General features: G+C 51.1%; 2 protein-coding genes across 7 annotated transcripts in view; one reads left to right on the top strand and one right to left on the bottom strand.

The window, feature by feature from the left end:
• Positions 1–22,595, top strand: part of MROH1 (maestro heat like repeat family member 1) — a 94,521-nt gene extending 71,926 nt beyond the window's left edge. For all 4 annotated transcript variants that reach the window (XM_072925136.1, XM_072925135.1, XM_072925134.1 and 1 more), the window contains 9 exons: positions 2,719–2,856; positions 5,564–5,678; positions 7,639–7,785; positions 9,366–9,554; positions 12,400–12,552; positions 12,637–12,771; positions 14,717–14,819; positions 17,376–17,441; positions 21,928–22,595. In XM_072925136.1, the coding sequence (XP_072781237.1) occupies positions 2,719–2,856; positions 5,564–5,678; positions 7,639–7,785; positions 9,366–9,554; positions 12,400–12,552; positions 12,637–12,771; positions 14,717–14,819; positions 17,376–17,441; positions 21,928–22,013 (1,132 nt within the window). In that variant the 3' untranslated portion in view covers positions 22,014–22,595. The remainder of the gene's footprint in view (positions 1–2,718; positions 2,857–5,563; positions 5,679–7,638; positions 7,786–9,365; positions 9,555–12,399; positions 12,553–12,636; positions 12,772–14,716; positions 14,820–17,375; positions 17,442–21,927) is intronic.
• A 1,852-nt stretch (positions 22,596–24,447) lies between these two features.
• BOP1 (BOP1 ribosomal biogenesis factor) overlaps positions 24,448–25,376 on the bottom strand; it is a 98,892-nt gene continuing 97,963 nt past the window's right edge. For all 3 annotated transcript variants that reach the window (XM_072925132.1, XM_072925131.1, XM_072925130.1), the window contains one exon: positions 24,448–25,233. In XM_072925132.1, the coding sequence (XP_072781233.1) occupies positions 25,080–25,233 (154 nt within the window). In that variant the 3' untranslated portion in view covers positions 24,448–25,079. The remainder of the gene's footprint in view (positions 25,234–25,376) is intronic.

Raw genomic sequence — 25,376 nt, 5'->3', positions numbered from 1 at the left:
CAGGGAAACCGAGGGGAATTGTCCCGTCCTGGAATAGCGGGAAGCATCCCATGGAAAAATTGGGAATGGGCTGATCCCAAAATTCCCTCCATCCCAAACCAGTTGGGAATTCCATGGACATTCCTGGAATTGTCCCGTGGGGAATGGGATCATCCTTAATTCCCGCCCCATTCCCGCATTCCGGGATTTCCTTAATTAATCTTTAATTAATCCCGGAGGCTCCGAGGCCTCTCCGGCACTCCAGGTTTTGTTTTTTTTCCCGGAATTCTGCCCTTCCCATTCCTTGTCCCACTTTTCCCTGGCCCATCCAAAACAGGGAAAGCTCCACCGGGATCTTTCCAGCTCCTCTGGGGGATTTTTTTTGGGAAAACTCCCGGATTTTCTGTCGGGAATCCACCTTTGGGCCTCTTCCTTGGGTTTTCCCCGTGGGATTTCCTTCGGAATCACGGAACGGCCGAGGTTGGAAAACCTCTGGGATGGTCCCATCCCATCCAAGTGGAAATCCAAGGATGCTCCAGATTCCCGGGAATGTTTTCCAGAGCAACTCCCGTGTTTGGGATCCGTTTTCCCTCGTTATTCCCAAATTTCCAGCATTCCAGAGGCTGTCCTGGAATCCTTGGGGTTCTCCCACCCCACAAATTCCGGGGGAATGGGACAAATCCCGATGGGGGGATGTGGGACAGCGGCTCCAATCCCGAATCCCGGATTTCCGTCGTGTGTGGGATCCCCGTTCCGACAGCCGGGATTTATCCCTGGCTCCCCTTCCCGGTGTTTTGACGGGATAACGGATCTTTTCCAGATGTTGCTCCGCGGCAAAACAATCCCAACCCCATAAATCGTTCGTTCCAGGAAAAAAAAATTCCTTCAAGTAGCTCCGGAGTTTTTTCCCCTTCCCGGTTTTTTTGTCTTGGATGCCGTTCCCGGTGCACTGGGATGGCTCCGACTCCGGCATTCCCGGCGTGCCCCGGCACGGAATTCCCTCGGGATATCCTGGATGGAGCCAGAGCCAAACCGAATCCAATTCGAAACCCAGGCCCAGATCCAGTCCGGAATCCAATCCCGAATCCAAATCCAACCCCAGATCCAATCCCAAACCCAATCCCAAATCCAGTCCCAAACACAGTCCCAAATCCAAGCCCAAACCTAATCCCAAATCCAATCCCAAACACAGTCCCAAATCCAAGCCCAAACCTAATCCCAAATCCAGTCCTGAATCCAAATCCAACCCCAGATCCAATCCCGAACCCAATCCCAAATCCAGTCCCAAACACAGTCCCAAATCCAAGCCCAAACCTAATCCTAAATCAAATAAATCTAATCCCAAATCCAATCCTCATCCCAGTCCCAGATCCAGTCCTAAACTCATTCAGAATCCAGTTCCAGATCCAATCCCAAATCCTGAATCCAGTCCCGAATCCAGTCCCGAATCCAACCCAAATTCAATCCCAAATTCAATCCCAAACCTAATCCCAAATCCAGTCAACCTAATCCCAAATCCAATCCTGTAGCCAATCCCAAACCCAGTCCCAGATCCAGTCCTAAACTCATTCAGGATCCAATTCCAGATCCAATCCCAAACCCAAATTCAATCCCAAAACTCATCCCAAATCCAATTCCAGATCCGATCCCAATCCCAAATCCAACCCCAGATCCGATCCTCAATCCAGTCCCAAACCCAATCCCAAATCCAATCCCAGATCCAATCCCAAATTCAATCCCAAACCCAAATCCAACCCCAGATCCAAGTCCCAAATCCAGTCCCAAATCCAATCCCAAACCCAAATCCCAGATCCAATCCTAATCCCAAATCCAATCCCGAATCCAATCCCAATTCCAGATCCAATCCCAAACCTCATCCCAAAACCAATTCCAGATCCGATCCCAATTCCCAAATCCAACCCCAGATCCAATCCCAAATCCAATCACAAACCCAAATTCAATCCCAAACCCAAATCCAACCCCAGAGCCAATCCCAGATCTAATCCCAAATCCAACCGCAGATCCAATCCCAATTCCAAATCCCGAATCCAGTCCCAAACCCAATCCCAAACTGAATCTGGATCCAATCCCAATCGCAAATCCAATCCCAAATCCAATCCCAATTCCAGATCCAATCCCAAACCTCATCCCAAATCGAATTCCAGATCCAATCCCAATCCCAAATCCAACCTTGGATCCAACCCCAGATCTAATCCCAAATCCAACCCCAGATCCAATCCCAAATCCAATCGCAAACCCAAATTCAATCCCAAACCCAAATCCAACCCCAGATCCAATCCTCAATCCAGTTCCAAACCCAATCACCGATCCAATTCCAAATCCATTCCCAAACCCAATCCCAAATCCAACCCCAAATCCAACTCCGGATCCAATCCCAAATCCATCCCCAGATCCGATCCCAAATTCAATCCCAAACCCAAATCCAACCCCAGATCCAAGTCCCAAATCCAGTCCCAAACCTAATCCCAAATCCAATCCCAAACCCAAACCCAAATCCCAGATTCAATCCCAATCCCAAATCCAACCCCGGATCCAATCCCAAATCCAACCCCAGATCCAATCCCAATTCCAAATCCCGAATCCAGTCCCAAACCCAATCCCGAACTGAATCTGGATCCAATCCCAGATCCAATTCCAGACCCAATCTTGACCCCAATCCCGAATGCACCCCAGATCCCATCCCGATCCCGATCCCAATCCCGATCCCGAATTTTCCAGCTGTGCGGTGCAGACGATGAAGGCGGTGCTGGCGCGCGCCGGGAACGACGACGTCGTCCGGGACGTGGGAAGCGCCGGGGGCTGGGAACTGATGGAAATTCCCGAGCGGCACCACGACGGAATCGCCCTCCTGGCCGGGTAGGGAATTCCGGGGGCGCTTCCAGGGAATTCCAGGGGTTTTGGGTGAGGTGGGATCATTTTGTTCCCGGGAATGTGGAGGGGGGGATGCAGCCGGAGCTGGAAGTTGGTACCGCTGTGGAATTCCTGGTGTCTTGGATCCCAGTATGGAATTCCCGGTGTCTCTGATCCCAAAATGGAATTCCCGGTGTCACCCATCCCAAAATGGGATTCCCGGTGTCACCCATCCCAAAATGGGATTCCCAGTGTCTCTGGTCCCAAACTGGGATTCCCGGTGTAACTGATCCCAGTGTGGAATTCCCGGTGTCACCCATCCCAGTATGGAATTCCCGGTGTCACCCATCCCAAAATGGGATTCCCGGTGTCCCCCATCCCAAACTGGGATTCCCGGTGTCACCCATCCCAGTATGGAATTCCCGGTGTCACCCATCCCAAAATGGGATTCCCGGTGTCCCCCATCCCAAACTGGGATTCCCGGTGTCACCCATCCCAAAATGGGATTCCCGGTGTCTCTGATCCCAAACTGGGATTCCCGGTGTCACCCATCCCAGTATGGAATTCCCAGTGTCACCCATCCCAAAATGGGATTCCCGGTGTCTCCCATCCCAGTGTGGAATTCCAGTGTCACTGATCCCAAAATGGAATTCCCGGTGTCACCCATCCCAAACTGGGATTCCCGGTGTCTCAGATCCCAGTATGGAATTCCCAGTGTCTTGGATCCCAGTATGGAATTCCCAGTGTCTCTGATCCCAAACTGGGATTCCCGGTGTCATTTATCCCAGTATGGAATTCCCCGTGTCTCCCATCCCAAAATGGAATTCCCAGTGTTTCCAATCCCAGTATGGAATTCCCAGTGTCACCCATCCCAGTATGGAATTCCCAGTGTCACCCATCCCAAAATGGGATTCCCAGTGTCACCCATCCCAGTATGGAATTCCCAGTGTCACCCATCCCAAAATGGAATTCCTGGTGTCTCCCATCCCAAAATGGGATTCCTGACCCATCCCAGTATGGCATTCCCAGTGTCTCTGATCCCAAAATGGGATTCCCGGTGTCATTTATCCCAGTATGGAATTCCCGGTGTCTCTCATCCCAAAATGGGATTCCCGGTGTCATTCATCCCAGTATGGAATTCCCAGTGTCACCCATCCCAAACTGGGATTCCCGGTGTCATTCATCCCAGTATGGAATTCCCGGTGTCACCCATCCCAGTATGGAATTCCCAGTGTCTCTGATCCCAAAATGGGATTCCCAGTGTAACTGATCCCAGTGTGGAATTCCAGTGTCACCCATCCCAGTGTGGAATTCCTGATGTCTCCAATCCCAGTGCGGAATTCCCAGTGTTTCCAGTCCCAGTGCGGAATTCCTGGTGTCTCCAATCCCACTGCAGAATTCCCAATGTTTCCAATCCCACTGTGGAATTCCCAATGTCTGTAATCCCACTGTGGAATTCCCAATGTTTCCAATCCCACTGCGGAATTCCTGATGTTTCCAATCCCAGTGCGGAATTCCAGAGTCTCCAATCCCAATGTGGAATTCCCAATGTCTATAGTCCCACTGTGGAATTCCCAATGTTTCCAATCCCAGTGTGGAATTCCCGATGTCTCTAATCTCAGTGTGGAATTCCAAGTCTCTCCAATCCCAGTGTGGAATTCCAGAGTCTCCAATCCCCTGTGGAATTCCAGAATCTCCAATCCTACTGCAGAATTCCTGATGTCTCCAATCCCAGTGTGAAATTCCCAATGTTTCCAATCCCAGTGTGGAATTCCCAATGTCTGTAATCCCAGTGCAGAATTCCCAATGTTTCCAATCCCGGTGTGGAATTCCTGGTGTCTCCAATCCCACTGCGGAATTCCCAGTGTCTCTAATCCCACTGCGGAATTCCCAGAGTCTCCAATCCCAATGTGGAATTCCCAATGTCTGTAATCCCACTGCGGAATTCCCGATGTTTCCAATCCCAGTGTGGAATTCCCAATGTTTCCAATCCCACTGCGGAATTCCCAGAGTCTCCAATCCCTTGTGGAATTCCTGATGTCTCCAATCCCAGTGTGGAATTCCCAGTGTCTCCAATCCCAGTGTGGAATTCCTGATGTCTCCAATCCCCTGTGGAATTCCAGTGTCACTGATCCCAGTGCGGAATTCCTGGTGTCTCCAATCCCACTGTGGAATTCCAGAATCTCCAATCCTACTGCAGAATTCCTGATGTCTCCAATCCCAGTGTGAAATTCCCAGAGTTTCCAATCCTGGTTCGGAATTCCTGTTGTCTCCAATCCCACTGTGGAATTCCCAGTGTTTCCAATCCCACTGCGGAATTCCCAGTGTCTCCAATCCCACAATTTCCCACCCATCCCGCGTTTCCCATCGTTTCCCATTCCTGCCCCACTTCCATGGGATCCCATGGAAAAGATCCCCTTCCAAAGGTCCCTATGGAAAACTCCCTTTTCCTGCTGCATCCCTGGGATTCCCGGAGTATCCTGGTGCATCCCATCCCAACATTCCCGGGAAATCGCCAGGACCCCATCCCAAAACATCCGGGAATAACCGCCGGGTTGGCATTGGGATTATCCAACTTTTGGGGAGCTCATCCCGAAGAAAACCCGGATGGGGCGTCCGGGATGCTCCAGATCCTTCCCTGTGGGTCTGTCCCGGGCACAGGGATTCCGGGATTCCCGGGATTCCCGGGATTCCGAGCGCTGTTCCCGCCCAGGGCCATGGCTCGGCTCTGCGGGCCCCGGCTGCCGCCGATCGTCCGGAGCCTGATCCCGGTGCTGGGAAGCGCCTTGGAATGCCAGAGGGTGACCAGCAGCGCCTTCCTGGCCGAGGTGAGTGGGAAATGTGGGAATGTCCGTCCATGGATCCATGGATCAATTATCCATCCATGGATCAATTATCCATCCAGGGATCAATTATCCATCCAGGGATCAATTATCCATCCATGGATCCGTCTGTGGATCCATCCATGGATCCACCCATCCATCCATGGATCCATGGATCCATCCATCCATTCATCCATCCATCCATCCATCCATCCATGAATCCATGCATCCACTCATCATCCATCCATGGATCCATCATCCATCCACCTATCCACCCATCCATCAATTCATCCATGGATCCATCCATCAGTCCATCCATGGATCCACGGATCAATTATCCATCCATGGATCCATCCATCCGTCCATGGATCCATCCATCAATCCATCCATGGATCCATGGATCTATCCATGAATCTGTCCATGGATCCATCCATCCATCCATCCATCCATAAATCCATGCATCCCCTCATCATCCATCCATGGATCCATCCATCCATCCATCCATGGATCCATCCATTAATCACTCCATGAATCCATCCATGGATCAATTATCCATCCATGGATCCATCCATCCATCAATCCATCCATGGATCCATCCATTATCCATCCATCTGTCCCTCCATCCATCCATCCATGCATCCACTCATCATCCATCCATGGATCCATCATCCATCTACATATCCATCCATCCATGGATCCATCCATGGATCCATTGATCCATGGATCCATCCGTCCATCCATCCATCCATCCATCCATCCATTCACCCATCCATACATCCATGGATCTATCCATGGATCCATATATCTCCAATCCCCTGTGGAATTCGCGGTGTCTGTGATCCAAGTGCAGAATTCCCAGAGTCTCCAATCCCAGTGTGGAATTCCCAATGTCTCCAATGCCCTGTGGAATTCCAGTGTCACTGATCCCAGTGCGGAATTCCTGGTGTCTCCAATCCCACAGATCTGTCCACAGATCCATCCCTCCATGAATCCACCCATAGATCCATCCATCCATCCATCCATGGATCCATCCATTAATCCCTCCATGAATCCATCCATGGATCAATTATCCATCCATGGATCCACCCATCCATCAATCCATCCATGGATCCATGAATCCATGCATCCACCCATCATCCATCATCCATCCAGGAATCTATCCATGGATCCATCCATGGATCTATCCATGGATCCATTCATCCATGGATCTGTCCATGGATCCATCCACCCATCCATCCATCCATCCAGGGATCTATCCATGGATCCAACCATGGATCCATCCATCCATCCATCCATCCATCCATGGATCTATCCATGGATACATCCATTGATCCATCCATCCATCCATCCATCCATGGATCCATTGATTCATGGATCTGTCCATGGATCCATCCACCCATCCATACATCCATGGATCTATCCATGGATCCATTCATCCATGGATCTGTCCATGGATCCATCCATGGATCCATCCATGAATCCCTCAATGAACCCATCCATCCATTCATGGATCAATTATCCATCCATCCATGGATCAATTATCCATCCATGAATCCATCCATCCATCCATGGATCCATGGATCCATCCTCCATCCAAACCCCATCCCAAATTCCCGCTGCTCCTGGAGCCCATCCCGGGATCCGAAGCGTGCTCTGATCTTGGAGCGTTTCAAATTCCAGCCGGAGCTGAGGAGAAGGAGAAGAGAATTCCGGCGGATCCGCAGGATGAGGGGAAATTCCAGGCCCAGCGTGTCTCTCTGGAGTGCGAATCTTCCCAAAAATTCCCAAATTTCCCCAATCCTGCCTCATTTTCCATTCCAGGCCCCCCAAATCCCGCCCTGGGCTGAGTTTTCCTGTGGATTATCCCAGAGTTTTCCAACCGCGGCTCTTCCCGGGAATTCCAGCTCCCCGCTCATCAATCCGGGGGGTTTTTCCCGGCGTATCCCGAATTTTTTCCCTTTTCCAGCTGCTCAGCCACAAGGTGGTGAACGACCTGGTGCTGCTGGAGCCGATCCTGGAGGCGCTGACGGCTCTGGAGAAGGATTCCTGCCTCCTGGTCCGGGTCCTGGCGCTCCGGGGGCTCGGGAACGTGGCCTCGGGATCCCCGGAAAAGGTGGGAGCAGCTCCGGGGATTATTTGGGATTTGGGATTTGGAGACGCGGGGAATGGATTCCCATTTCCACAGGGGAGGGTTGGAATTGCCTCCAAAATATCGGGATGAGGTTTTGTGGGATGGGGAGGGAGCTCCAGGGATTGGGATGCGCCGGGAGGCTCCGAATCCTAAAAATCCCGATTTTCCAGAGCCATTCCCAGGAATCCTGGGAAGTGCCGGAGCCTTTCCCAGCAGGGGGATCCTCCCCAGCCCCGTTTTCCGGGAACATTTCCCGGAGCCGCAGGAATTCCAGCTGGGATCAGCTTCTCCCGGGAATCCTCAGCCTCAGTCCCTGCCCTGCTTCCCGAGGCCCCAAATCCCGGAATTCCAGCCCTTTCCAGGGGAATATTCCCAAAAATCTCAATTTGGAGCTGTTCCCTCTTTCCCCATCCCTTTTTCCATGGGAGCAGATCCCAAACTCCCCCTGGATCTCCTCAATCCCGCTTTTCTGTGGGATGAGCCCCCCAAGATCCCTCAGCTGTTCCCGGGAATTCCCCCATTCCCATCCCAACCATGGACCCACCAAATCCCTGTTTGCCCTCGATTCCAGGGGAATATTCCCAAAAATCCCAATTTGGATCCATTGCCTCTTTCCCCATCCCTTTTTCCCACGGAGCAGATCCCAAAATTCCCCTGGATCTCCTCAATCCCACTTTTCTCCGGGATGAGCCCCCCAAGATCCCTCAGCCACTCCCGGGAATTCCCCCATTCCCATCCCAACCATGGACCCACCAAATCCCTGTTTGCCTTCAATTCCAGGGGAATATTCCCAAAAATCCCAATTTGGAGCCGTTCCGTCTTTCCCCATCCCTTTTTTCCATGGAGCAGATCCCAAACTTCCCCTGGATCCCCTCAATCCCGCTTTTCTCCAGGATGAGCCCCCCAAGATCCCTCAGCCATTCCCGGGAATTCCCAACCATGGACCCACCAAATCCCTGTTTGCCGTCAATTCCACGGGAATATTCCCAAAAATCCCAGTTTGGAGCTGTTCCCTCTTTCCCCATCCCTTTTTCCCTGGGAGCGGATCCCAAACTCCCCCTGGATCTCCTCAATCCCACTTTTCTCCAGGATGAGCCCCCCAAGATCCCTCAGCCATTCCCGGGAATTCCCAACCATGGACCCACCAAATCCCTGTTTGCCCTCGATTCCACGGGAATATTCCCAAAAATCCCAACCTGGATCCATCCCCTCTTTCCCCATCCCTTTTCCCACGGAGCAGATCCCAGATTCCCCTGGATCCCCTCAATCCCGCTTTTCTCTGGAATGAACCCCCCAGGATCCCTCAGCCATTCCCAGGAATTCCCCCATTCCCATCCCAACCATGGATGCACCAAATCCCTGTTTGCCCTCAATTCCAGGGGAATATTCCCAAAAATCCCAACCTGGATCCGTTCCCTCTTTCCCCATCCCTTTTTCCATGGGAGCAGATCCCAGATTCCCCTGGATCCCCTCAATCCCACTTTTCTCCGGGATGAGCCCCCCCAGCTCCCTCCGGGGCTCCGTATCCCGGTTTTCCAGCCGCGATCCCGTTTTTCCGGCAGATCCGTCGGCACGGGGCGCAGCTGCTGGCCTCCATGCTCCAGGGCATGGACGACAAGGACGATCCCAACAATCTGCTGGCGCTGGAGGCCATGTCCAGCCTCTCCAAAATCCTGGATCACCTGGAGGAGCGGGACGTGCAATCCATGCTGCTCCACATCGCCATCCGCATCCGGCCCTTCTTCGACAGCGTGAGCGGCCAGCCCGGAATTCCCGGAGTTGGGAATGGGCTTGGGTTGTGGTTGGTCCCGTCTCCGGGGGTTTTCCCATCCCAGATTTCCCCCTCGGGCTGGGATTTCTCCTGGATCCTCATCCCTGCTCCTGTGCTGGGCTGAGGCTCCCACTGGGATTTTTCCATTGGGATTTTTCCATTGAAATTGTCCCACTGGGATTGGCCCATTGGGATTGGCCCATTGGAATTTTTTCATTGGGATTTTTCCATTGGGATTGGCCACCGGGATTGGTCCATTGGGATTTTTCCATTGGGATTGTCCCACTGGGATTGGCCCATTGCAATATTTTAATTGGGATTTTTCAATTGGGATTGGTGCATTGGGATTTCTCCATTGGGATTTTTCCATTGGTATTGTCCCACTGGGATTGGTCCAATGGGATTTTTCCATTGGGATTTTTCCATTGGGATTGGTCCATTGGGATTTTTCCATTAGAATTTTTCCATTGGGATTGGTGCATTGGGATTTCTCCATTGGGATTTTTCCATTGGTATTGTCCCACTGGGATTGGTCCAATGGGATTTTTCCATTGGGATTTTTCCATTGGGATTGGTCCATTGGGATTTTTCCATTAGAATTTTTCCATTGGGATTGGTCCATTGGGATTTTTTCATTGGGATTTTTCCATTGGGATTGGTCCATTGGGATTTTTTCATTGGAATTTTTCCTTTTGGATTGTCCCACTGGGATTGGCCCATTGGAATTTTTTCATTGGGATTGGCCCATTGAGATTTTTCCATTGGGATTGGCCACTGGGATTGGTCCATTGGGATTTTTCCATTGGGATTGTCCCACTGGGATTGGCCCATTGGGATTTTTCCATTTGGATTGTCCCACTGGGATTGGCCCATTGGAATTTTTTCATTGGGATTTTTCCATTGGGATTGGCCACTGGGATTGGTCCATTAGGATTTTTCCATTGGGATTGGCCCACTGGAATTTTTCCATTGGGATTTTTCCATTGGAATTTTACCATTGGGATTGTCCCACTGGGATTGGCCCATTGGAATTCTTCCATTGGAATTCTTCCATTGGGATTTTTCCATTGGAATTGGCCCATTGGAATTGTCCCATTGGGATTGGCCCATTGGAATTTTTCCATTGGGATTTTTCCATTGGAATTTTTCCATTTGGATTGTCCCACTGGGATTGGCCCATTGGAATTGGCCCATTCGGATTTTTCCATTGGAATTTTTCCATTTGGATTGGCCCATTGGGATTGGCCCATTGGAATTTTTTCATTGGGATTGGCCACTGGGATTGGCCCATTGGGATTTTTCCATTGGGCTTTTTCCATTGGGATTGTCCCATTGGGATTGGCCCATTGGGATTTTTCCATTGGGATTTTTTCATTGGGATTTTTCCATTGGGATTGGTCATTGAGATTTTTCCATTGGGATTGTCCCTCTGGGATTGGCCCATTGGAATTGGCCCATTGGAATTTTTCCATTGGAAATTTCCACTGGGATTGTCCCACTGGGATTGGTCTATTGGGATTTTTCCATTTGGATTGTCCCACTGGGATTGGCCCATTGGAATTGGCCCATTCGGATTTTTCCATTGGAATTTTTCCATTTGGATTGGCCCATTGGGATTGGCCCACTGGGATTGTCCCCTGGTGCTTGGGACAATGGAATGCTGGGATCGCAGGACGGGGATTTTGGGATCCCAGTATGGGAATTTTGGGATCAGGGAACAGGATCTCGATCATGGGATGGGAATTTGGGATCACAGGACGGGAATTTTGGGACCACAGGATGGGGATTTTGAGATCCAGGATGGGAATTTTGGGATCAGGGGACGGGATCTCGATCATGGGATGGAAATGGTAGGATCCCAGGATGGGAATTTTGGGATCAGGGAACAGGATCTCAATCACGGGATGGGAACGGTGGGATCAGAGGATGGAGATTTTGGGATGACAGGACGGGGATTTTGGGATCCCAGAGTGGGATCTATGGGATTTATTCCCGTTTTCCTGGTTTTTTCTCGATCACGGGATGGGAATTTTGGGATCCCGGGATGGGAATTTTGAGACTAGGGAACAGGATCTCGATCATGGGATGGGAATTTTGGGATCACGGGATGGGAATTTTGGGACCACAGGATGGGGATTTTGAGATCCAGGATGGGAATTTTGGGATCACAGGACAGGATCTCAATCACAGGACGGGGATTTTGGGATCCCAGGACAGGGATTTTGAGATCCAGAATGGGAATTTTGGGATCCCAGGACGGGATCTCGATCATGGGATGGGAATTTTGGGATCACAGGACAGGAATTTTGGGACCACAGGATGGGGATTTTGGGATCCCAGGATGGGAAATTTGGGATCAGGGGATGGGATCTCGATCATGGGATGGGAATTTTGGGATCATGGGATGGGAATTTTGGGACGACAGGATGGGGATTTTGAGATCCAGGATGGGAATTTTGGGATCACAGGACAGGATCTCAATCACAGGACGGGGATTTTGGGATCCCAGGACAGGGATTTTGGGATCACAGGATGGGGATTTTGAGATCCAGGTTGGGAATTTTGGGATCAGAGGACAGGATCTCAATCGCAGGACGGGGATTTTGGGATCCCAGTATGGGAATTTTGGGATCTCGATCATGGGATGGAAATGGTAGGATCCCAGGATGGGAATTTTAGGATCAGGGGACAGGATCTCGATCACGGGATGGGAACGGTGGGATCAGAGGATGGAGATTTTGGGATGACAGGACGGGGATTTTGGGATCCCAGAGTGGGATCTATGGGATTTCCCCGCCGTTATTCCCGTTTTCCCGGTTTCCCAGGAACACGCGGCGCTCCGGCACTCGTCCATCGTCCTTTTCGGGAATCTTTCCCACTTCGGCCGCGCCGACTCCGAGGTTTTCTCGGAGCAGATCCTCAACGGGCTGGTGACGCTGCTGCTGCACCTGCAGGACCCGCAGCCCGACGTGGTCAAGGTGGGATTCCCGGGAATTCCCGGCGGATTCCCGGCGATTGGGGGGATCCCAAATCCCGAATCGGCGGCGTTCCCGCTTTTCCAGGCGTGCAAGTTCGCGCTGCGGATGTGCGGGCCCAGCCTGGGCTGCGAGGAGCTCCGGGAAATGTTCGGGAATCACCTGCGGGAAGAGCGGGGGCTGCACTACGGGGAGTTCCTCAACGACGTCTGCAAGTTCCTGGTGGGACATCCCTGGGAATTCCTCGGGATATCGTCGGGATATCATCGGAATTTTGGGATATCGGGATGTTGGGACGTTGGGATATCGGGATTTTGGGATAATGGGATTTTGGGATACTGGGATTTGGGGATGTGCGGGGTTTGCACTACGGGGAGTTCCTCAATGACATCTGCAAGTTCCTGGTGGGACATCCCTGGGAATTCGTCGGGATATTGTCAGGATATCGGGATATTGGGATGTTGGGATATTGGGATGTTGGGATGTTGGGATGTTGGGATGTTGGGATTTTGGGATATTGGGATTTGGGGATGTGTGGGGGCTGCACTACGGGGAGTTCATCAACGACGTCTGCAAGTTCCTGGTGGGACATCCCTGGGAATTCGTCGGGATATCGTCGGGATTTTGGGATTTTGGGATATCGGGACGTTGGGATGTTGGGATTTTGGGATGTTGGGATTTTGGGATATCGGGATTTTGGGATGTTGGGATTTGAGGATGTGTGGGGGCTGCACTACGGGGAGTTCATCGACAACGTCTGCAAGTTCCTGGTGGGACATCCCTGAGATGTCCTCAGGATATCGTCGGGATATCATAGGGATATCATCGGAATTTTGATATATTGGGATATTGGGATATCGGGATGTTGGGAGGTTGGGATTTTGGGACGTTGGGATGTTGGGATTTTGGGATTTTGGGATTTGGGGATGTGCGGGGGCTGCACTACGGGCAGTTCCTCAACGACGTCTGCAAGTTCCTGGTGGGACATCATCCCTGGGAATTCGTCGGGATATCGTCGGGATATCGTTGGGATATTGGGATATTGGGATATTGGGATTTTGGGATATTGGGATATTGGGATATTGGGATATTGGAATGTTGGGATATTGGGATATTGGGACATTGGGATATTGGGACATTGGGATATTGGGATTTTGGGACATTGGGATATTGGGACATTGGGATTTTGGGACATTGGGATATTGGGACATTGGGACATTGGGACATTGGGACATTGGGATATTGGGGCATTGGGATATTGGGGCATTGGGATATTGGGATATTTGGATATTGGGATTTTGGGACATTGGGATATTGGGACATTGGGATATTGGGATATTGGGACATTGGGATATTGGGACATTGGGATTTTGGGATATCGGGATTTTGGGACATTAGGACATTGCGATTTGGACAATGGGATTGGGATTGGGAATGTGGGGATTGGGATTGGGATGGGGACTGAGTTCTCCCATTTCCCTGCGTGTCCGGAGTGTCCCCATGTCCCATATCCCAACGTGCCCCCAATGTCCCCAATGTCCCCAATGTCCCCAATGTCCCCAATGTCCCCCCAGTGTCCCCAATGTCCCCAATGTCCCCAACGTCCCCAATGTCCCCAATGTCCCCAACATCCCCCCAATGTCCCCAATCCCCCCAATGTCCCCAATGTCCCCAATGTCCCCAATGTCCCCAACATCCCCCCAATGTCCCCAACATCCCCCCAATCCCCCCAATGTCCCCAATGTCCCCAATGTCCCCAATGTCCCCAATGTCCCCAATGTCCCCAACATCCCCCCAATGTCCCCAACATCCCCCCAATCCCCCCAATGTCCCCAATGCCCCCAATATCCCCAATGTCCCCAATGTCCCCAACATCCCCCCAATGTCCCCCCAATGTCCCCAATGTCCCCAATGTCCCCAACATCCCCCCAATGTCCCCAACATCCCCCCAATCCCCCCAATGTCCCCAATGCCCCCAATGTCCCCAATCCCCCCAATGTCCCCAACATCCCCCCAATGTCCCCAATGTCCCCAATGCCCCCAATGTCCCCAATGTCCCCAATGTCCCCAATGTCCCCAACATCCCCCCAATGTCCCCAACATCCCCCCAATCCCCCCAATGTCCCCAATGTCCCCAATGTCCCCAATGTCCCCAATGTCCCCGCAGATGCGCAGCCGCCCCGCGCTGCTGGGCCGCCTCATCTCCACCAACCTCTTCTACTTCAAGAGCCCCTGGCGGGAGCTGCGGGCGGCGGCGGCCATGTCCGTCGGTGAGGGACGGGGACAACGCGGTGGCCTTTGTCACCGGGGCCACCATCCGCCGCGGGCTCCCCGAGGCCTTTGGGGCTGGCTCTGGGTGATTTTGGGTGATTTTTGGGGGTCATTTAGAACATTTTGGGGTCTCTGGTGACCCCAGATTTGTACCTTGATTCTGTCACCTCGTGGGGTCACGCTGGTGGCTTTTGTCACCAGGAGGTGACATCAGCCCTGGAGGTCCCCAAGGGATTTTTGGTGGGGTTTTGTTATTTTGGGGGATTTTTGATGATTTTTGGGGTAATTTTGAAGGTTTTGGGGTCCCTGGTGATTTCAAACTTGTCCCCAGGTGGACTCAGGTCCTGTCACCTCATGGGGTCCCAGTGGTGGCTTTTGTCACCAAGGGGTGGCATCAGCCCTGGAGGTCCCCAAGGGTTTTTGGGTTGGTTTTGGGTGGTTTTAGGGCGTTTTGGGGGGATTTTGGGGTCTCTGGTGACCCCAAATTTGTCCCCAGGTGGACTCAGGTCCTGTCACCTTCTGGGGTCCCAGTGGTGCCTTTTGTCACCAAGGGGTGACATCGATCTTGGAGGTCCCCAGGGGTTTGTTGGGCTGGTTTTGGGCGGTTTTAGGGCATTTTGGGGGGATTTGGGGGTCCCTGGTGACCCCAAACTTATCCCCAGGTGGGCTCAGGTCCTGTCACCTCCTGGGGTCCCAGTGGTGGCTTTTGTCACCAGGAGGTGACATCAGCCCTGGAGGTCCCCAAGGGATTTTTGGTGGGGTTTTGTTATTTTGGGGGATTTTTCATGATTTTTGGGGTAATTTTGAAGTTTTTGGAATCTCTGGTGACCCCAAACTTGTCCCCAGGTGGACTCAGGTCCTGTCACCTTCTGGGGTCCCACTGGTGGCTTTTGTCACCAGGAGGTGACATCAGGTCTGGAGGTCCCCAAGGGATTTTTTGAGCGGTTTTGTTTTTTTGGGGAATTTTTGATGATTTTTGGGGTAATTTTGAAGATTTTGGGGCCTCTGGTGACCCCAGTTTTGTCCCCTGGTTCTGTCACCTCGTGGGGTCCCGCTGGTGGCTTTGGTCACCAAGGGGTGACATCAGCCCTGGAGGTCCCCAAGGGTTTTTGGGTTGGTTTTGGGTGCTTTTAGGGCGTTTTGGGGGGATTTTGGGGTCCCTGGTGACCCCAAACTTATCCCCAGGTGGACTCAGGTCCTGTCACCTTCTGGGGTCCCACTGGTGGCTTTTGTCACCTGGAGGTGACATCAGTCCTGAAGGTCCCCAAGGGATTTTTTTGTGGGGTTTTGTTATTTTGGGGGATTTTTGTTGATTTCTGGGGTAATTGTAAAGATTTTGGGGTCTCTGGTGACCCCAGTTTTGTCCCTTGGTTCTGTCACCTCATGGGGTCACGCTGGTGGCTTTTGTCACCAGGAGGTGACATCAGCCCTGGAGGTCCCCAAGGGTTTATTTGGGTTGGTTTTGGGTGGTTTTAGGGCATTTTGGGGGGATTTTGGGGTCCCTGGAGACCCCAAACTTATCCCCAGGTGGACTCAGGTCCTGTCACCTTCTGGGGTCCCAGTGGTGGCTTTTGTCACCAGGAGGTGACATCAGGTCTGGAGGTCCCCAAGGGATTTTTGGTGGGGTATTGTTGTTTTGGGTGATTTTTGAGATAATTTTGAAGGTTTTGGGGTGATTTTTTAATGATTTTTGGGGTAATTTTGAAGGTTTTGAGGTCCCTGGTGACCCCAGACTTGTCCCCAGGTGGACTCAGGCCCTGTCACCTCCTGGGGTCACGCTGGTGGCTTTTGTCACCAGGAGGTGACATCAGGTCTGGAGGTCCCCAAGGGTTTCTTTGGGCTGGTTTTGGGTGGTTTTAGGGCATTTTGGGGGATTTTTGTTGATTTTTGGGGTAATTTTGAAGGTTTTGGGGCCTCTGGTGACCCCAAACCTGTCCCCAGGTGGACTCAGGTCCTGTCACCTCCTGGGGTCACAGTGGTGGCTTTTGTCACCAGGAGGTGACATCGGCCCTGGAGGTCCCCAAGGGATTTTTGGTGGGGTTTTGTTATTTTGGGGGATTTTTGATGATTTTTGGGGTAATTTTGAAGGTTTTGGGGTCTCTGGTGACCCCAAACTGGTCCCCAGGTGGACTCAGGTCCGGTCACCTTCTGGGGTCCCAGTGGTGGCTTTTGTCACCTGGAGGTGACATCAGCCCTGAAGGTCCCCAAGGGTTTCTTTGGGCTGGTTTTGGGTGGTTTTAGGGCATTTTGGGAGCATTTTTGATGATTTTTGGGGTAATTTTGAAGGTTTTGGGGTCTCTGGTGACCCCAAACTTGTCCCCAGGTGGACTCAGGTCCTGTCACCTCCTGGGGTCCCAGTGGTGGCTTTTGTCACCAGGAGGTGACATCAGGTCTGGAGGTCCCCAAGGGATTTTTTGTTAGTTTTGGTGATTTTTGATGATTTTCGGGGGTAATTTTGAAGGTTTTGGGCTATTTTGATGGGGTTTTTTGGGGATAATTTGGGGGTTTTTAGGGAATATTCCCATCCCCATCCCTGATCCCGAAATTCCCTCCAGGATTCCTGGTGCTCCACGTGGACGAGGAGCAAGGCCAGCAGGTGGACCTGGACCAGCTCATCTCTGGTGAGTGCCAATTCCCCAAAATCTTTTTTTTTGGGAATTCCCAACTTTTAAGGAAAAAAAAGCAACATTTTATAGGATCTGAACTTCAATTTTAGGGAAAATTTTGCATTTTTAGGGCTGAATTCCTCATTTTTAGGGGAAAAAAATCCCATTTTTAGGCAAAAAATACCATTTTTAGGATCTAAACTTCAATTTCTAGGGCCAAATTCCTCCGTTTTAGGGCAAAATTCCATTTTTTAGGATATGAACATCGATTTTTTTGGAAAATACCACATTTTTAGGGCAAATTTTCCATTTTTACAATTTAAACTTCATTTTTTTTAGGGCCAAATGCAACTTTTCAGGTGAGAAAACTTTGGAAAGTTTTCTAAACTTTCATTTTTTGGAGAAATTCCACATTTTTAGGGCCAAATTCCTCATTTTTGTCAGCAAAAATCCCATTCTTGTGATCTAAACTCTTCATTTCTGGGAAAAGCCCATGTTTTTAGGGCTAAATCCCCCATTTTTTGGGCCAAATACCCCATTTTTAGGGAAAAACCCCCACATTTCAGGGGAAAAAAAAAAATCCCATTTTTAGGGAAAAAAAAAATCCCATTTTTCAGGCCAAAATGTCTCATTCTTAGAGGAAAAAAAAATTCCCATTTTCAGGAAAAAAATATACTATTTTTCATGCCAAAACTCATCATTTTTAGGGGAAAAAAAAATCCCATTTTTAGGGGAAAAGAAATCCCATTTTTCAGGCCAAAAGTCCTCATTTTTGGGGAAAAAAATCCCATTTTTAGGTAAAAAGTCCCATTTTTAGGGAAAAGTTCTATTTTTCAGGCCAGAATTGCTCGATTTTAGGGTAAAAAAATCCCATTTTTGGGGAAAAAAAATCCCATTTTCCAGGCCACAATTCCTCATTTTTAGGGTTAAAAAATCCCATTTTTAGGAAAAAAAATCCCACTTTTAGGGAAAAATCCCATTTTTCAGGTCAGAGTTGCTCATTTTTAGGGTAAAAAAAAAATCCCATTTTAAGGGAAAAAAATCCCATTTTTCAGGCCATAATTCCTCATTTTTAGAGGAAAAAAAAATCCCATTTTTAGGGGAAAATATATCCCATTTTTAGGGTAAAAAAAATTTCCCATTTTAAGGGAAAAAAAATCCCATTTTTAAGGAAAAAAATCCCATTTTTAGAGTAAAAAATCCCATTTTTCAGGCTGTAATTCCTCATTTTTAGAGGAAAAAAAATCCCATTTTTAGAGGAAAAAAATCCCATTTTTAGAGTAAAAAACCCCATTTTTCAGGCCAAAATGCCTCATTTTTTTTGGCTTTTAGGATTTTGGGGTGGAATCCCCGGTTTTGGTGTCCGGAGGGCCCCGAGCCTCCCGGGAAGGGCCCTCCTGGCTCCCGGCGGGGTGAAGTCACTTTTTTGGATTTCAGGGATTTTTTCCCTCTCGCCGCTGACCTCATCCCGTGGAGCCGAGCCCGGAAAATTCCCGAGCGTTCCAAGGGAGCCGCAAAAAACTCTAAAAAAGGGAAAAAGTCGCTTTTCCGTCGGCTCCGAGGGCCCTGCCGGGAGAAAAGGGGGAGGCGGAATTTTCACCCGGAATTCGCCCGGAATTCGGGGAATTTTGGGGATCTTGGGAGGGGCTCCGATCCCGACAGGAATGAGGGAAAATCCCCAGGAATGGGGGATAAACAAGGAAAAAAATTGGGAATAAAAAAATCCCTGGATGCGATCCAGGATTTGGGAATGGGGGTTGGGAAGGGCTTGGCCGGGAAAATCCCGCAGGATTCGTTCCCAATCCAGCCCCAAATTCCCGGATCAAAGGGGACCGAGGTTTAATTCCAATTTTAATTCTTTGGGATCATCCCAAGCTTTTACTTTTAATTTTTTTTTTTATCATCCCAAGTTTTTACTTTTAATTTTTTGGGATCATCCTGAACCTTTCATTTTAATTTTAGAGTTTTTGGGATCATCCTGAGCCTCTCCTTTCAATTTTTTGGGATCTTCCCGAGACTTTTCTTTTATTTTTAGGGTCTTTTGGGATCATCGCAAACATTTAATTTTAATTTTTTAGGATCATCCCGCACCTGTAATTTTAGGGTTTTTGGGATTATCCCAAACTTATATTTTTAATTTTTTGGGATCATCCCGAGCCTCTCCTTTAAATTTTTTGGGATCATCCCAAGCCTTTTATTTTTAGGGATTTTTGGGATCATCGCAAACATTTAATTTTAATTTTTTAGGATCGTCCCGCACCTGTTATTTTAGGGGTTTTGGGATCATCCCAAGCTTTTACTTTTAATTTTTTGGGATCATCCTGAACCTCTCTTTTAAATTTTTTGGGATCATCCCGAGCTTTTTCTTTTATTTTTAGGGGTTTTTTTTGGATCATTACAAACATTTAATTTTAATTTTTTGGGATCATCCCACACCTGTAATTTTAAGGTTTTTGGGATTATCCCGAGCCTCTACTTTTGATTTATTTGGGATCATCGTGAATATTCCCTAATTTTTTTTTTTTTGGATCATGCTGTGTCTTTAATTTGAATATTTTGGGATCATCCCAAGCCTTTATTTTTGATTTTTTTGGCTCATCCCGAGCCTTTCATTCCAATTTCGTTTCATTCCAATTTTTGCTCTTCCCACTGGAAAAAAAAATAAATTCCTGGGACAAACAGGGAGAAAGAAGGAGCCGAGCTGGGAAAATCCCGAATTTTCCTCCCTTTTTATCCCACTTTTCTGCCACCGGAATCTTTCCCTGTCAGTCCTTGAATCCTGGAAAATGATAGGAATGAAATCCTCGGGTTTTTTTGGGAAAACAATCCATAAAAATTGCCCCGGATCCGGGAAATCCGTCAGGACTGGGAATTCCGGGATGGGGGATGGGAATCTCCCGGAGTGGATCCCAGGGGATTTTCCCGGCGCCCGTTCCCAAATCCTGGAGCGGCTCCCGGAGCTGGGAACTGCTCCAGGGGGATGCAGCGGAATTCCAGTGGGGAAAAAAAGCAGGAATGAGATGGGAATGTGGTGGGAATCCCTGGGAATTCCCGGAGTTTCCAGTGCCATATCCTGGGCCAGGGGATCCCCATCCTGATCCTGATCCCCATCCTCATCCTCATCCTGATCCTGATCCTGATCCCGATCCCGGTCCTGTTCCCAATCCTGGTCCTGGTCCTGATCCCAATCCCAATCCTGATCCCAATCCTGATCCTGATCCCAATTCTGATCCCAATCCTGATCCCAATTCTGATCCCAATTCTGATCCTGATCCTGATCCTGATCCTGATCCCGATCCCGATCCCGATCCTGATCCTGATCCCAATCCTGGTCCCAATTCTGATCCCAGTTCCAATCCTGATCCCAATCCTGATCCCAATTCTGATCTCAATCCTGATCCCGATCCCAATCCTGATTCTGACCCAATCCCGATCCCGATCCCGATCCCGGTGCTGACCCCACCCCGATCCCGATCCCAATCCTGATTCCAATCACGATCCTGATCTTGATCCCATCCTGATCCTGATCCTGATCCTGATCTTGATCCTGACCCTCATCCTGATCCCAGTCCTGCTTCTGTTCCTGATCCTGATCCTGATCCTGATCCTGATCCTGATCCTGATCCCAATCCCAATCCCAATCCCAATCCCGATCCTGATCCTAATCCTGACCCTGATCCCTATCCTGATCCCAATTCTGATCCTGATCCTGATCCTAATCCTGATTCTGATTCTAGTCCTGATCCCGATCCTGATCCCAATTCCAATCTTGATACTAATCCTGATCCTGATCCTCATCCCAATCCTGATCCTGATCCCGATCCCGATGCTGACCCCATCCTGACCTGATCCCAATCCCGGTGCTGACCCCATCCCAATCCCGATCCCGATCTGATGCTGACCCCACCCCGATCCCGATCCTGATCCTGACCCCATTCTGACCCGATCCCGATCCCGATCCCGATCCCGATCCCGATCCCGATCCCGATCCTGGCGCTGACCCCATCCCGATCCCGATCCTGACCCCATCCTGACCCAATCCCGATCCCAATCCCGATCCTGACCCCATCCTGACCCGATCCCAATCCCGATCCTGACCCCATCCTGACCCGATCCCGATCCCGATCCCGATCCTGACCCCATCCTGACCCGATCCCGATCCCGATCCGATCCTGACCCCATCCTGACCCGATCCCGATCCCGATCCTGACCCCATCCTGACCCCATCCCGATCTCGATCCCTGCGCTGACCCCACCCCGATCCTGTTCCCGATCCCGATCCCGATCCCGACCCCGATCCCGATCCCGATCCCGATCCTGATCCCGATCCCGATCCCGATCCCGACCCCGATCCCGATCCCGATCCCGATCCTGATCCCGATCCCGATCCCGACCCCGACCCCGATCCCGACCCCGACCCCGACCCCGATCCCGATCCCGATCCCGATCCCGATCCCGATCCCGATCCCGGCGCTGACCCGTCCCTGCTGTGCCGTTCCAGCCCTGCAGCTGCTGCTGAAGGATCCGGCCCCGGACGTGCGGATCAAAGCGGCCGAGACCCTGGGACGGCTCGTCCGCATCCTCTGAATCCCGGAATTCCTGAAATTCCCGGGAATTCCCAGCTCTGAGACCCTGGGACGGCTCGTCCGCATCCTCTGAATCCCAAAATTCCCGGAATTCCCAGGAATTCCCAGCTCTGAGACCCTGGGACAACTCATCTGCCTCCTCTGAATCCCAGAATTCCCGGAATTCCTGAGATTCCCAGTTCTGGGACCCTGGGACACCTCATTCACCTCTTCTGAATCCCGGAATTCCCGGAATTCCCGGCTCCGCTCAGCAATACCCCGAGGGATCCCGATCCCATCCCGAGGGATCCCAATCCATGGGAAAAGTCTTCCTGCACCTTCACCCTCGGGAATGCCGGGAACGCCGGCGCCTTCCCGGGGCAAAAAAATCGGGAAAACGGCCGGAATTTGGGATGGGATCCGATGGAATCCGATCCCGCCCCTCCAGCTGCTTCCCGAGGATCCGATGGATCCATTCCCACCCTTCCACCCCCCATCCCAACTCTGCTGCTTCCCGGTGGGAAACGGGATCCGTTCCCAAAATTCCCACCCGGAACCGCCCCTGTACAGATCCCGATTTGTAAATAAAGCTTTCGGCTCCCGATCCCGCTCCGGAATTCCGGGATTCCTCGGGATTTGGGGTTTGGGAGGGGGGATCCCACCGGTGCCTCCATGGGGAGGATCCAGGAGTCCTTCCCGGCCTCTGATCCGGAGGGAAAATCCTGGAATTTCCTGGCTGGTCCTGCCCCGTTCCTGTCCCACCTTTGGGTTTTTCTTTGGGATCCCGGTCCAGACCCAATTCCGGATCCTATCCCAAATCTCATCCCAGATCCCAATCCTGATCCCAGATCCCATTCCAGACCCAATTCCAGATCCTATCCCAGATCTCATCCCAGATCCCGTTCCAGATCCCGGTCCAGATCCCATTCCAGACCCAATTCCCAGGTGTGAATTTGGGGTTCTCAGGTGCAGATTTGGGGTTCCCAGGTGTGAATTTGGGGTTCCGGGTGTGATTTTGGGGTTTTCAGGTGTAAATTTGGGGTTCAGGTGCAGATTTGGGGTTCCAGGTGCGGATTTGGGGTTCCCAGCTGTGAATTTGGCGTCCCAGGTGTGAATTTGGGGTTCAAGGTGTGAATTTGGGGGTTCTCGGTGTGAATTTGGGGTTCCAGGTGTGAATTTGGGGTTCCAGGTGTGAATTTGGGGTTCCCAGGTGTGGATTTGGGGCTCCCAGGTGTGAATTTGGGGTTCCAGGTGTGAATTTGGGGTTCCACGTGTGAATTTGGGCTTCTGGGTGTAAATTTGGGGTTCCCAGGTGTGAATTTGGGGTTCTGGGTGTGAATTTGGAGTTCCAGGTGTAAATTGGGGGGTTTTGGGTGTAAATTTGGGGTTCCCAGGTGTGAATTTGGGCTTCTGGGTGTAAATTTGGGGTTCCCCAGGGCGGATTTGGGATTTTCAGGTGTGAATTTGGGGTTCCCAGGAGTGAATTTGGGGGTTTTGGGTGTGAATTTGGGGTTCTGGGTGTAAATTTGGGGTTCCCAGGTGCGGATTTGGGGTTCCCAGGTGTAAATTTGGGGTTCCAGGTGTGAATTTGGGGTTCCCAGGTGTGAATTTGGGGTTCCAGGGGCAGATTTGGGGTTCCCAGGTGGCAATTTGGGGTTCCGGGTGTGAATTTGGGGTTCCCAGGTGTGAATTTGGGGTTCCTGGTGCGGATTTGGGGTTCCCAGGTGTGAATTTGGGGTTCTCAGGTGTGAATTTGGGGTTCCAGGTGTGAATTTGGGGTTCCCAGGTGTAAATTTGGGGTTCCCAGGTGTGAATTTGGGTTCCCAGGTGCAAATTTGCGGTTCCAGGTGTAAATTTGGGGTGCCCAGGTGTGAATTTGGGGTTCCAGGTGTAAATTTGGGGTTCCAGGTGTGAATTTGGGGTTCCAGGTGTGAATTTGGGGTTCCAGGTGTGAATTTGGGTTCCCAGGTGTAAATTTGGGGTTCCTGGTGTGAATTTGGGGTTCCCAGGTGTAAATTTGGGGTCCCAGGTGTGAATTTGGGGTTCCCAGGTGTGAATTTGGGGTTCAAGGTGTGAATTTGGGGGTTTGGGGTGTGAATTTGGGGTGCCCAGGTGTGAATTTGGGGCTCTCAGATGTAAATTTGGGGTTCTCAGGTGTGAATTTGGGTTCCAAGATGTAAATTTGGGGTTCCGGGTGTAAATTTGGGGTTCCAGGTGTAAATTTGGAGTTCCCGGTGTGAATTTGGGGTTCTGGGTGCGGATTTGGGGCTCCCAGGTGTGAATTTGGGGTTCCAGGTGTGAATTTTGGTTCCCAGGTGTGAATTTGGGGTTCTGGGTGCAGATTTGGGGTTCCCAGGTGTGAATTTGGGGTTCCTGGGTATAAATTTGGGGGTTCCAAGGGTGAATTTGGGGTTCCCAGGTGCTTTGGGGAATTCGGGACACGAAGATCCCGGGAATGACATCCCAAAAAAGCCTTTATTGAGCGTGGTGAATTCCACAGGCGGCGGATCCCTCTGGATCCCTCCGGATCCCTCTGGATCCCGGGAATGTCAGGTGCCAGGAATGTGGGAATGGGACTGGGAACACTGAGGGATGTGGGAATGGGAATATTGGGGAATTCGGGACACGAAGATCCCGGGATCGTATCCAAAATGAACCTTTATTGAGCGCAGTGAATCCCACTGGATCCCGCTGGATCCCGGCAGATTCCCATGGGAATGTCAGGGGTAGGGAATGTGGGAATGAGAACACTGAGGGATGTGGGACTGGGAACATTGGGGAATTTGGGACGTGAAGATCCCGGGATCGTATCCAAAAAACGCCTTAATTGAGCGCAGTGCCTTCCTGAGGCGGCGGATCCCTGCGGATCCCGCTGGATCCCAGCAGATTCCCACGGGGAACGTCAGGGGTAGGAAATGTGGGGATGGGACTGGGAATATTGGGGAATTCGGGACGCAAAGAGCCGGGAATTACATCCAAAAAAAGCCTTTATTGAGCGCGGTGCGTTCCTGAGGCGGCGGATCCCTGCGGATCCCTCCGGATCGGGGTGGATCCCTCCGGATCCCGGCGGATCCCGTGGGATCGGGGCTCAGGTGTAGAGGCGCAGGGTGCCGTCGGCGCCGGCGGAGAAGAGCCAGGGCTGCTGGGGGTGGAAGGCGACGTCGAGGACGCCGAGCTCCAGGCGGGGGCTGTGGCCCTTCAGCACCTTCAGCGGCACCAGCAGCGCGTTCTGCAGCAGGTCACTGCGGACACACGGAATTCACACCGGAATCCATGGAATTACCACCCCACAGCCGGAATTCCCACCCAGAACGATGGGAATTCTGACACCCGGAGCAGGAATTCCCGCCCAGAGCCAGAATTCCCACCCACAGCCATAATTCCC

Source organism: Taeniopygia guttata, chromosome 2, assembly GCF_048771995.1.
Source record: "Taeniopygia guttata chromosome 2, bTaeGut7.mat, whole genome shotgun sequence".
Lineage (NCBI taxonomy): Eukaryota > Metazoa > Chordata > Aves > Passeriformes > Estrildidae > Taeniopygia > Taeniopygia guttata.
This window is presented reverse-complemented; position numbering and strand designations above follow the sequence as displayed.